Source organism: Lontra canadensis, unplaced genomic scaffold, assembly GCF_010015895.1.
Source record: "Lontra canadensis isolate GAN:19392208 unplaced genomic scaffold, GSC_riverotter_1.0 scaffold52, whole genome shotgun sequence".
Lineage (NCBI taxonomy): Eukaryota > Metazoa > Chordata > Mammalia > Carnivora > Mustelidae > Lontra > Lontra canadensis.
In genome coordinates, this window is record NW_022631046.1 from 6,257,876 (window position 1) to 6,271,323 (window position 13,448).

At 41.9% G+C, this 13,448-nt stretch overlaps 2 protein-coding genes across 2 annotated transcripts in view; both read right to left on the reverse strand.

The window, feature by feature from the left end:
* Nucleotides 1–5,198: 5,198 nt before the first annotated feature.
* CCER1 (coiled-coil glutamate rich protein 1) lies at nucleotides 5,199–7,300 on the reverse strand. The gene is made up of 2 exons (XM_032874149.1): nucleotides 5,967–7,300; nucleotides 5,199–5,433 (listed from the first exon to the last, which is right to left on the reverse strand). Exon 1 carries the CDS (start codon nucleotides 7,288–7,290, stop codon nucleotides 6,049–6,051), a length of 1,242 nt encoding a protein of 413 aa, XP_032730040.1. The 5' UTR covers nucleotides 7,291–7,300; the 3' UTR covers nucleotides 5,199–5,433; nucleotides 5,967–6,048.
* Nucleotides 7,301–13,244: 5,944 nt separating this feature from the next.
* The window catches only part of EPYC (epiphycan), a 33,711-nt gene continuing 33,507 nt past the window's right edge, over nucleotides 13,245–13,448 (reverse strand). Inside the window, exon 6 of the mRNA XM_032874150.1 lies at nucleotides 13,245–13,427. Coding sequence (XP_032730041.1) covers nucleotides 13,257–13,427 — 171 coding nt within the window. The 3' untranslated portion in view covers nucleotides 13,245–13,256. The remainder of the gene's footprint in view (nucleotides 13,428–13,448) is intronic.

Consider the following 13,448-nt stretch of genomic DNA (forward strand, 5'->3'; position numbering starts at 1 on the left):
TATTTATAGGAGAGAATCCCCAAATATTTCATGATAACAGAAGTATCAAGCATTATAAAAAGTTCAAATGCCACATGAAAACAACAGAAAATGCTAATATTAATAGCTAAAGACAGAACCTTCAATAATGTCGTAGTATGATAAATGATACCCAGGGATCTTAGAGCCCTACAAAATTATCTACCATTCTTGTGAATATTTTCCTAACATAAAATTTTGATTGTAATTTAATTATAGGTGAGAAGCAGCACAACATCTAAAACTATAAATTATCCCAATCAGGTGTTTTGTTTCTCATCAACTATGTGTATATTGACACATATATAAAATTATTAACAGTTTCTAAGATTGTCATCATATGACTTATATAAACTATTAAAGTACCACTAAGAATTATAATTGAGACAGGGTATCAGTATCGGTATCTCTTCCTTAGGTAGGTACCATTATTACCAACCCTGCACTGAAGAGACTCTAATACTTTCTCCTATCCTTCGAACTCAGGTCAAGCTTATAAAAGGAAATTTTGTTCCCACACAGGCCGTCTTAAATAAGATAACGGGGAGAGATGTTCCAATAATAAAATGGGTCCATAACTTTAAATTCAGAACAGAGGACTTGGGTCCTGAAACAACTACTTCTTTGAATTTCAGGTCCTTTGTCTGTATTAGGGAAATTAAGCATTAGTTCCCAGTGTGGCTATATGCTTAAATGCGATAATGCATGTTAAGAATCTTGCATATGCTTACATGGTTTTTGAAGTATTAAGATTTCTGTTCTGAATAGCTGACGTGTTCCATGCAGGTATTTAATATTTATTGGACTCTCCACTATCTTTAGGCTTAGCGTAAGATAGAATCTTCTTTTTTAAGCATTACATCAAAACACATGTTGAAAAGACGCATTGGCTGTATGAAAAATAATGAGCTTGACTTGAGTGGATAATTCTTGGTACTAGCTATTAAAGTATTAATGTCAGCCATAAGAAAGAAAGAGACATCACTGAGCTGGCATTAGGGGGGAGATGATAAAGAACAGAAGTTCCAGCTGTGGAGATTTAACTGATTTTCATAGCCCCGCCCAATGGTAAGTGCAGCTCAAAGAAATGTATCTGATTAGTTATCCACGGGGGGAAATGAGACAGTTAATGTGTGACTTCAGTATTTATCTTGTGAGACTTTACATTTATAGTTGCTCCAATTACTTAACAAGTGACTTCTAGACAACCCATAATATGTCAGTGGTCTCATCTGAACCTGAACGTTTATTCTGATACCAGTAGTTATTGAGTATCGCTGTCCTGAGTGTTTGAGTATTGATCCACGTCCTCTTCAAAATCTCATTTAATCTCATGAGGTAGGGAAAGGATACTACAGGGGAAGAAAACAAGAAGCCAGAATTTCAGGAACATGCCTAAGGTCACACAAGTAGGAAATGATAGAAGTTTTGGAGCCCCCGACTGCGATCTTGATCATTGGCTTCCCACGAGGGCTCTGCGATGGCACAAACCCCTCCACTGCAGAACTTCTAGGTCCCTCATGAGCATGCATAGGACTTAAAGGTCTTGCTATGGAGTAGATTCCAACTCAGTAGGTGTGGGTGGAGGCTGGTTGGTGGAGGTTAGCTCTAACAAGATCTCGGGTGATTCCAATACCCTGTGGTTGGTGGACTACACTTTCAATATCCAGGCACCAGACCACTACATCTACACACTGCTTTAGCAGGAACCCAAGCCGAATGTCTAGGGCAAGTTGGTTCAGCCTTAGTTTAGTGCTCACAACTAAAATATCTAGATATCTCAGTCCAACAGAATTGCCATGAGATGACATTTCCTGAGCCTCGTTAATGAACCTGAGCTGATCTAACGTTCAGAAATTGACATGATTTTGATTATAAGGTGTGCTTTAGCATATAATGATTAACAGTGATAGACAGTCTATACTGCACTTATTTATTTATTTTTTAAGATTTTATTTGTCAGAGAGAGAGACAGAGCACAAGCAGAGGGAGCAGCAAGCAGGAGGAGAAGTAGACTCCCCGCTGAAAAAGGAGACTGATGTGGGACTCCATCCCAGGACGCTGGGATCATGACCTGAGTCAAAGGCAGATACTTAACCCACTGAGCCCCCAGTCTCTATACTGCACTTCTTAAATATTGGGTTATTTAGTCTTCAAGGTAGGTCTGAGTGGTAATGGAGTATGACAAGTATTTTTGAGGAAAGAAACCCAAGGCAAGTGATGACTGCCATGAGTCTCTTTTGCAGCTATGACCACACAAAGATGCCCAAATTCTTCTCTTCTGTCAGCCGATCTTGATGTTTGGCTATGTTCTATTAACTGATTAAAAGTAAATAGATGCAAAAACAAATAAAAAGCAAATACACGCAAAATGATAGTACTGAAACAGGTAAGATGCAGCCACATCCTGATTTTGCTTTAAATACACAGATAACCAAGGCCGAAGGAATTTGAAAGCATTAAGGGTAATTTTCTATGGTTATTACATTAATAAAAACCTATCTAATACAAACAGCAAAGCTGTATATATAATTTTATTATGCTGCTAAAATCAAAACTTAGTCTTATTTACTCCCAGTCCCTGAGACCACCTGTGAGGTAACTGTACCATTTTCTTCCCAGACCTTCCAGGTTTGGTGTGGCAGGAAACTGGTTATTTCACCTCTTGTGTCTATTTTAATGGAACTAAATATGTGGGAATTCCTTTTTATCATATGCAGATATTAAAAGTTTTATGAAACCATACTCAGAATTCAGAGTTGATCTCTAAATGTCAAATGGTAAACTATCCTTAGAAGACGAATATTTTCACAGAAAAAAAATCCTTTTGAGTTACTGTGGAGACAATGAAGATAAATCAAGAAATGTTGTCAGTCACCAGGAAAGGAAAATTACCAAAGTCTCTATATTTAAAAACACTCGAGGATAGACAGTGAAACTTACCAAGCCTGGGCTTTCCAAACATATTTGTGATTTATAATGTTATTTTTCTCCTCATTGACAAAGGAAAGAATACCTCCTTTCTTGACAGAAATGGCTACATGGCCCCTCTTTATCACACTGTGTTCACTCATCAAGCTTGAACTGACTTTAAGAATAATAGGCTTATGGGGTGCCTGGGTGGCTCAGTGGGTTAAGCCTCGGCCTTCAGCTCAGGTCATGATCTCAGGGTCCTGGGATCGAGCCCTGCATAGGGCTTTCTGCTTGGTGGGAGTTTACTTCTCTTTCTCCTCCCCATCCATGCTCTCTTTCACTATCTCTGTCTCTCTTAAATAACTAAAATCTTTTTTAAAAATTAAAAAAATAATGAGCTTACTTTGAAAAATCGTGTTTTCTTCAAGTGTACACTTATGGCTCAAACTAAAGACTGGGTTTATTCTGAGTTCATACCAATACTCCTGAATGATCCACTTGGACTGAGCGTTCTGTGCAGAGATTCTCCATGGGATGCTCCAAGTGTACTAAGCAACAATCCCTAGGACCCTGTCATTAGACGGTCGTGGGTGGGGAGGTGTCTGAAAGTGCTGATGGGTGTACTGGGACGACTATCCTCCCCCACCCCAACATTATTTATTTCATATTGAAGGGACCATCACAATATCTGGCTAATAAAACAAAGAGTTCAGACAGAATTATCAGGGATTAATCATTTTCTTCCTTCATTAAGTTTTGCCGGTGTCTTTCAGAAGATAGAGGTAGCACAGAAATGAACAGATAATAGAGCTTTGGTCTACCTGCGTCACTTTCATCGGCTGCTCCTCTGGGACACTGGTAGTTCCCTCCTCAGTTCCTTAAAGACACCAAGCTCCTCCCAGCTCTCGGCCTTCAGATTCGTGCACGGTTCCCTCCGCCCACAGTTAATATCCCCAGCTTTACTCTTGGGTTTCTTTGTGATTTATGCTTTCATAGTGATGCATTTCCTTGGCATTGCTTGCACTGACTAATTTGTCTACCTCATTTAACGTGTCTTTTCTACTAAACTATAAGTAACGTGAGAGTAGGAATTTTGTTTTTTCACCACTGTATCCTTATCACAATTCACATTGTTTGACCCCTAGTAGTGCAGTAACTATTTGTGGAAGAATGGGGTTCGGGAAGTAGAGGAAATTGCTGAGGCACTGCTCAGGTTTATATCCTTTACAAGGGCTAACGAAGAATGCCTTGTGCCTGTGGAAGCAATTAATGTGTTAAATCTTTTGAAGGCAAAAGTAGAATCTTTCGTAATAAACTAAGAATTGTCTGATGTGATTAGGAAGAAATTAAATCCTAAATGAAAGCCTAAATCCTTAATGAGAACACACTTACAACTTAGTGAATATTTGAATGTCTTGGATAAAGTATTTATGAGCTATGATTTGCTGGGATTTGTGGACCAGTCCCAAGAGCGGGCCTCTTGGCTCCCCCCTACATATATACACTAGAATAGTGAGAGTACTATGGAAACCAACTGTACAGGTCACTTAAATTGCCTCTCGTAGAAAGTCATGATCTTTTAGAGTATTATTAAATATTTGGTTACCCACTGCTGTAGTTTGGAGTGTACAGCACCATTTTAAAATTCCTACAATGTGTTAGTTCTTGTTTCTGTCCATCCTGTTGACCACGGAAGTATTGCTGAAGAGATTTCTGGTGTTTAAATAATAAGAAGTGAAAAACAGAGTACTTTCATTTAACACTTTTTTTATTTCTTTTTATTTTCCAAGAGCTTAAGCTGATTCCCCCCAAAGCTGCAGTACCCTGGGATATAAGACTAAAAGGCAACATCCTGGTAAGATACCACCATACGGTCTCCACCAAATAAATACTACTAAAATGTGGTTCAAACTATACTTAGAAGTACAGTTGGTCAAAAAAGGTAATTTCTGAGAAAGCAGTTTCAAATTCTTCATCTAGAGATATTCTGGAAATATGCTATGGATGGAACTTTTTATTAAGTTATGAGAATTAAAGGCCCAGGAGGAAATGTAGTATTACTTCCTAAAAATGTCTGAATAAAAGCTATTACTTCGAATAATGTGTTCATAGATAATTGTTTAGACATTAGAAACAAGCTCACACAGGCTTGCACTTACACATCTTTGTTTTACTCTCCTTTATGAAGGAAGGCAAACTGGGAAAGAAGATATTCCACCCCCAAAAGGCCAGGAATCCTTAAAAAAAAAAAAAATCCACTGTGCAAAAACTATTTTTATGGTTCCTGTGAACTTATGACAAGGAATAGATCCAGGAACAAGGCTTTGAAATCTAAGTTATGTTCCATTGTTTGCAGTTACCTTGGATTTTAACTAGATGTACAAGTTGACTTCTGACCATGGGGAATCCTCTCCATTCATGGATTTATGGATTGTTGAGGCCATGGCAGATAACCAGTTCCACAGAAGCAACTTCATGCTCTTCTGAGGAAGATCCATAGCACTGTGGAACAAGGAATATAAGTGAGCGATGCCACAAGAGACTGCAAATGGGGTTATCAAAATACAACCCGCAAAAATGAACTCTGAAGGTGGAGAATCTACAAGGAAAAATACTTCTCAGTGGTTTCACTCTTATGTGAAGAACACTGACATTCAGTAGCCATGGCATGTACTTCTTAAGCATGTAAACAGCCAACCTATCTGTGGATTCCAAGCTCATTAAGTAGACAGTTGAATAAATTTGTAAAAAAAAAAAAAAGAAAGAAAAGAAAAGAAAAAAGAAAAAGAAAAAAAAATCAGCATTGCCAGAATTAAAAAAAAAAAAAAGTCTCAGGTGTCTAGAGGGGGAAAACACCAAATGAAACTATTCAAACTGCAGTAATAAAATATTTGGCCTTTAATCATGTCCAATTAAATTGCATTTGCAAGCTCCCCCTCCCCCACCCGTCATCATAAAGAAACACACCAATTTTTCAACATTTTATAATGGCCAAAGAAGGGGTTTACATAGGTATGTTTTTTAGTGGAACTCACTTTTTAATTAGTTTTTAATAGGTTGCTAATCCATTTTAGCCTTAAATCAGTTCCATCCCATTCTCAATCCCTTTCCTGAGGTCTAACAGTTAATGTCGTCTACCATGAGGAGAGCTTCCTGGGGCACTTTGGGAATCATCTGCTTGGGGCTTAAATAAGTACAGTTTATAAAGTTCTCTCTCTCTTCCTCAGCCCCCACTAGGAATGATAAAGGCATTTCTAGAGGTAAAGGATTCTCTTCCTCTCCCGGCTCCTCTTCCTCCACCCCCTCCTCTTCCTCTTCTATATCCTCCTCTTCCTCTTCTTCCTCTTCCTCCTCTTCGTCCTCCTCCCCCTCCTCCGCGCAGTCAGCATCTTCGACCTCCTCTTCATCTCCGGCCTCGGCCTCCTCCTCCTCGCTCTCCTCGCTCTCCTCCTCCCTCCCGTCACACTCCTCGTCACACTCCTCCTCGTCACACTGCTCCTCCTCCCTTCTCTCGTCGTCGTCGTCCTCCTCCTCCCCAGACTGTGCGGTGGGAAACCCGTGCTCCTCGTCGGGGTCGGGACTGAAGCCCAGAGAGGGATTCTGCGCAAAGGGGTACAAGGTCTCCCCGGGCTCCGTCTCTTCCTCGCCGCCGCTGGGGGGCGCGTCGTTCCCGGAGGAGCCCCCGGGGGAGGCCGCGCCGCGCGCCTGCGCCTGCTGCGCCCGCAGCGCCTCCTGCTGGCGCTCCAGCTTCTCCTGCTGCCGCATGTCCTCGTAGATCTGGTTCATGATGAACTGGGTGGTGTTGCGCGGCGCCCGCATGCCCGGTGCCCGCCACCCGTACAGGTTGACCGGCCTCAGCAGCGTGCTCAGATCCACGGGCGGGCTCCTCGGGAAGGAGCGGCGAGGGTGGCGGCGCAGGCCGCGGCCCCTGCGGCCCCAGCGCTTCTTCCTGCCGGGGGGCCTCGCCCAGCCGGGGTTCCAGGGCCCGCGCCAGCAGGAGCAGCAGCAGAGGCAGAGCGGGTGCACACCAAACACCCGGATCACTTGCACTTGGCCGGGAGGCTTCCAGAATCCGGCCGGTGGTGGGCGCCAGGGCTCACCCCAGCGCCCCCAGTTGGAGTACACGGCCCAGTAGGGCCGTCGGGGTGGTTGGAACCAAGGGCCCGGACAGTGCTGTTGCTTTGGCTGTTTCCTGGGGGGCTCATACTCCGACTTGGGACCATAGCGGTGGCGCCGCTTGTTTATGGGAGCGCCCCTGCGCCTTCGGTGGCAGGTAGACCAGGTACGCAAGGGGGCGGAGGACGCCCAGCCGCCGCCCAGGTTGAGAGGGTCCTCCCTGTTGTCGAGGGTCTGGGTCATCGTCCAAGGAGCTCCCAGAGGTCTAAACAGAAGCGTCCTAGAAGCCGTCGTCGGTTGGCCTGATCTGAAGGTCTGCAAAGCCTCGTCCGTCTGGGCAGCACCACGTGCCTGCTACCGGGAGGGCACCTTTCTCTCCAAGAGGACCCCCTTCTCCCTCTTCTCTGCTTGCTGGATCGCTCTTCCTTCGTAATCTCTTGTCTTTCGCACCCAAGTTGTCTCGCCCAGGTGGGTTAGGCGGGACGGGGGCTGGGTAAGGATGGTGGGGGAGGAAGGTGTTGGTGGGTGACGCACGGTGAGACCCGCTCCCGGGTCCCACACACACCCGCCTCGGCTGAGGCGCGGGCTGGGAACCGGGGAGGCAGGGGTTGCGCGTTACCTTGCTGCTCCCTCCCAACCCAGGTGCTACACCGTCGCTGTCCTGGCGGGACTGAGCCGGCGCGGGTGGCTCCGGCCTTTAAATACCGGCCGGAGGCCCCCGCGTGCCCACCGCGTCCTCCGTTGCCCAGGGCGATAGCCAATTGGGGTCGAGGTCGTTCTCGCTGTGCGAGGAGGGGGTTCCGGGTGGAACGAGGTGCCCGGTGAATGTTCGCAGGGGGCTTGTGACGCAGGTTTTGAAAGCGGGAAAGAGGGCCCTAGGCTGGGGTTGTGCTTCCCAACTCAGACAACGTTTGGGGCAGTTAATTTGGAACTTTTGTACCTCCCGGAGGTGCGGGGATAAAGATGGACCTTGAGCTGAACCCCTTGGAAGGGGGAAATCTTGTATATCGGAAAACTCATCTCTTACACCTTTGGAAGTCGAGAAGATAGAGGGAAAGTTCCTAGAGTCAGAAAACGGGACCCCACTCCTTACCTTAGAGCCTGTGCACACTCTTCTGACTCTTGGGCGTTCTAGTGCATCACACGTGAGACACGACCACCACCATTTATTGCGTGTGCTTGCAGCAAGCATGAGCTCACCGCATGTAGTCCTCACACCTGTATGCTCTGTGAGGTGGGTATTGTTACGGCGCCTCACAGATCAGGAAATTGAGAGGTTAACTTACTCAAGCTCGTGGGCATAAGGAGCTTTGGGGCTAGTATTTAAATCTAAGTCAGGTTGGCCCCCAAACCAAAGTCTTAACTACATGGCTGCACTCTACTGCCCATCCACCTTAAGAAGGACTCTTTCGAGGAGTACACGAAATCCTTCGGGGAAATGCTTTGCTAATTGTCATACAGCATGAGGCTGTCCACCCTTATGTATAGGATGTATACAGTGGTTTACTCTTGAGAATACAAATATGCCAGTTACGTCTTTTGGTAAGTCTCTTTGTCTACCAGACAACACAAACATTGGGAGTCTTTATAACATTATAGTTAAGAATATGGGTTTTAATTTAAATTAACACGAACCTACTCTGAGGGATACTGTAACGGTGGAGATATATATATATATATATATATATATATATATATATATATATCATGGTCGTTAGGCATTCATCCAAATCCAGAGAACGTACAATATCAAGACTGAACCTTAATGTGATCTATAGACTTTGGGTGATGATCATGTGTCAGTGTAGGTTCCTCAGCTGAAAGGCACCTACCATTCTGATGAGGGATGTTGGTCATGGGGTAAGCTCTGCATGAGTGGGGAGAGGGAGTATATAGGAAATCTCTTTATATGGGAAAGTATATGGGAAACCTACTGCATTTTAACATGAACTTAAAACTGCTTAAAAAATGAAATCTATTAAAGAAAATGTGCTTCAACTTCGATTCAGCAATGACGAACCTCTGTGAACCTCAGGCTCCTAACCCATATGGAGCGTAGAGTTATAATGCCTATTCCACGGAGCTGTGTTAAAGGTTAAGGTACTTCCTTAACGCAGCCAATGCGAGTACCCCAGGAGCGTGCAGTCGCTGTTGGCTATCATCATTGTCATACTTAAATACTTTAGGACTTTAAAAGAAGTTGATAGGGTGTATGTAAAGATAACCAACCCTGTGCATGAATGCCAAAATCGGCATCCCTGCCCTTGTGCCCTTTTCTTGTCCCATTTATTAGAAACATCAAGGACTAGCTACCATGCTCGATCTTAGAGAAAACCACCCCAGAGTATATCTTTTTATTGCTTTCCTGTGGTGAGTGGAATTATGGAAAATGGAACATTGCCCAGTGGGAATCTGAGTCCATGCAAGCCTCCAGTAAATGATGGAGAAGTAAATGTGGGAAAGCCCCTGAAGCCTGCAAAGGTCATTTATGCCTTCCTGGTTGAAAATGGAGAACAGGGTGGGGGATCTTGGATCAGGACTCCAACCACTGCCGTGGGACCTCTAGACTCCACAGGCTTCATTCAACTTGGTTTGCTCTGTGGTTTGCTGGAGAATGGCCTGCTTGACTTCAAGTGCTGAATGCTGACACTTTGAGCCCCCAGTGTCCCTTTCTGGATATAGAACCACACATCTGGCTGTTACTCTGCCCTTACTCTGCTTAATTCATATTGGAATGTTGATACTCCAGATTTATTTTTATGGGGACCTATGTGGTATACCTATTGGGTTTTAATCGGGAACTTTAGAAATTGACCATGTTGCTGTAGTGGATTTCTCATCAATTTCTTCTTTGTTTAAAAGAGATTAACTCACAGAAAATAAAAGCATTGTTCTTGTACAGTTTCTTCCATGGTGACATGCATTTCATATTAATTCTTCTTATTAAAGAACGTTAGCATGGTATTCTTGCTCCTTCCTTACTCTTAAGAGAAACAGAAAATTATGGTTTATGATTTGTAGTTTTTTTCAGTAGATTGGCATTGTAATTCAAATTGTTCATGTACTGGCAAATCACCCAAGAAATTTACCACGAGAGGATGTTAAACGTGACTTTAAGAAATGCAATTTAGGAATTTTTAAAGACCTCTTTTAATTGGCTCATATTCCTTAAATACTACAAAATAAAGTGTTTTAATATGTAGTATTAGTTTTCTACTGCTGTGAAACAAATTCTCACAAACTTACTTAAAATAACATACATTTGTTATCTTGAATTTTCAGGTGTTGGGGGGCCCAGGAAAAGCTTAGTTGGGAGCTTAGTTGGGTCCTCTGCTCAGGATCTCACCAGACTACAGTCAAGGCACCTGGCTGGCTTGGGTTCTCATGCGGGGTGCTCCATTTGGGAAAATGTTACGGCAGAATTTATTTCCATGTGGCTGTGTAAGTGAGGGCCCTCCCTTTTAGCTTTCTGTTGGCTGGAGGATGCCTTCAGGTTGGAGGCTACCCACAGGTCCTGGAGGTTAACAGCCATTCCTAGAGATTATTCTCACTTCCTTGCCATGGGCTTTCTCAGTGGGGCTGCTCATTCAAGTCAGCAAAGCAGATCTCCCGAGTGCTTCCTAGCACAACGAATACACACACACACACACACACACACACATGCATATGTATCATAGTATGGGCTTGACATTGTCATTAATGACATCTGCCATCTTTGTCATATTCTGTTGGTTAGAAGCAAGACCCAAGGTCTTACCAGCATTCAAGGGGAGAAGGTTACACAAAGACATGAATAGCAAGAAGTGGAAGGTTCACTAGGGGATTACCTTAGAGGGTTCACCACACAGATCAAGTAAATTGAGTAAAATACGTCCTTCATATCAACTAGTATGACTTTATTTGACAGACTTGAATAGCATGCAGCATTCTGAAATTCCATTAAATGCTGTATGACAGCGTAAGTTATGCTATGCTTTATGTTATGCAGGACATTATACTGTTACATTGAAAACACACTGCTATCTTGGTGTTATTTTTTGTGCATTTTTGTGAATTGAAAAGGATGAATGCTAACACTTGATGGCAGTAGTAACTCATTCAAAATCCAGTCAGTGAGAGCCCCCCATATACAAAACAAACTATGAGAAGATAGGTATTTCATTTTTATATTTATCACAAATGGCATATTTAAATTATTCCAGGTTGCCAATATTAACTACCCTTTATTCTGGTACAGTGTAATTGGGTATATTTATTAGATTTTAGCATTTTTCAATTGGCTTTTGGAAAGCAAACCTCCACTAATTAAACTTATAAATTAAAATTTTTTAGAGAGAATTTGGATATGCCTGAGAAATTTGGTCAGATAAATAAAACTCAACAAATATTTTTTAGATCTATCTTTGTCACCTATTAAGTTCTATGGGATATGAGAAAAAATAAATGTAACGCATTTTATACACTCTCAAAAACTTGCCTTTTGCAACCCTGAAGAGATCCAAGCAGTCATTTCAAACCAAAAAGGTAAGCGCCATCTGTTGGTCATAGAAGCTAACTACAAGGTATTAAGTCTCCAGCCTTTCAAAAAGTGAGATGAAATTAACTCCTTAAGGTAGTGGACTGATATGTGCTTTTCAGAATCAGTAGTGCTATACGTGCTGATATGGAAAAATTGTCAAGAAAATATTTTTAAGTGAAAGAAGCAAAATTTAGAATAGTGATTACCTCTGGTATTTAAAAATCCATGTTTACATGTTAGATGCGTACATAATGGTGGTGTGTGTGTGTAGAGCTGCACATGTATTTTTGTATAAAAAAGGGAAATTGCTCAGGGCACTTGGGTGGCTCAGTCAGGTGAGTGTCAAACACTTGGATTTTTAACTCAGATCATAATCTCAGGGTCATGATCTCAGGGGGCATTGAGCCCCGTGTTGAGCCCTGCTGAGCGCGTGGGTTGGGCTGCATACTCAGTACAGAGTCTGCTCCAGATTCTTTCCCCTTTTTTCTCCCTTACACAGTGCTCTCCCCTTGCACTTCCCTTCAACAGAAGACTTCCCATTCCCTCTCTCCCTCTCTCTCTCTCTCAAATAAATAAATCTTAAAAAAGGGGGGGTTGCTTATGTACAAGTTTTTGTTCCTCATGAAAACTTTTACAAATGCATACAAGAAACCATCGCCTAGTTATTTCTTGGGAGTGGAACTTGAGGTTTGCAGCAGGAAAGAAAATCACCTTTCACTGTATATTCCTCTGTCATTTTTTGGTTTGTAACCATGTCCCTGTGTTATGATCATACATTTCAGAAAGATCAACTTTCCTTAGCTTCTTCCCTAGTGTGGTGATCATATCATCATCTCTTTTCCATTTTCTAAATTTTATTTTGTTCACAGGTACAGAAATATACCAATAGGATGATTTGATTGTTATCCAGTTGTGTTAGACTGATAAGACAAGCCCAGGGTCCTCTACAGCACCATCATCTTATGAGATATAGCAATAAACTCCCATTTAAGCAAGGTCTAAAATGAGTTCTCAGATCTTTAAGGTGAAAAAATGATTTTTTTGAAGTTCGTAATTTAATATTTTTCAAAAACTGAAGATATGTGATATTGTCGAATATGATTATTTGCATGTTGTGATTATAATGGATATTTTCCCACAAGGCCATTGTAAATGTCAAATTATTTTATTGTCTCCTTCATTCTGATGAATAAATTTGGAAACAGAAACATGCTTTAGTTAAAAAAAAAAAAAGGTACAGATTTTACAACCATGAAGGGTAAAACTTCAATACATCAAAATTTTAAAGAGAAAAAAAAAAAAGGAATAGAAAAGTTTAAAAAACATCTAAATCTTGGCAATGCACCTAAAGTGTTCATTTTGTTTTTTTTTTCTTTATTATAGACTTAACTTGAAATTATATGGGAAATAAATCCTTAAAACTTGCAAGTTATATGGGATATACAAGAGTATCTATGAAATCAAAACTAATGTCATTTAGTTTTGCTCTTACTGTACATCATTTGGTTTTATTCCTGACTCACCTGGAGTTTGCTTAACATGCTAAATGTCATGATATCTTAAAACTTTCAGTTGTACACCATGTTTTAGAACACAATTTGAAAGTATCGCGCTGAGTTTCTGTTTTTGAAGAGAGCGGTAAGAATTGTTCCATTATAGTGAGTGTCATAATGCTAACCATGATCTGAAATTAGACAAGACTTCCAATAGGCAAACGAGGTAGGCACAGGTAGGCTTGAGGAGTTTTGCTGAGATTGATAGGGTTTCCATCCAGTCGAATATCCTCCAGTGCCTTACGAATATAAGTTAAATTTTTAACATTGCAGAAGGTGTCTTCATGCATCTCCAAGATGTTGTTATTCTAAAAGAGATGGCAATAAAT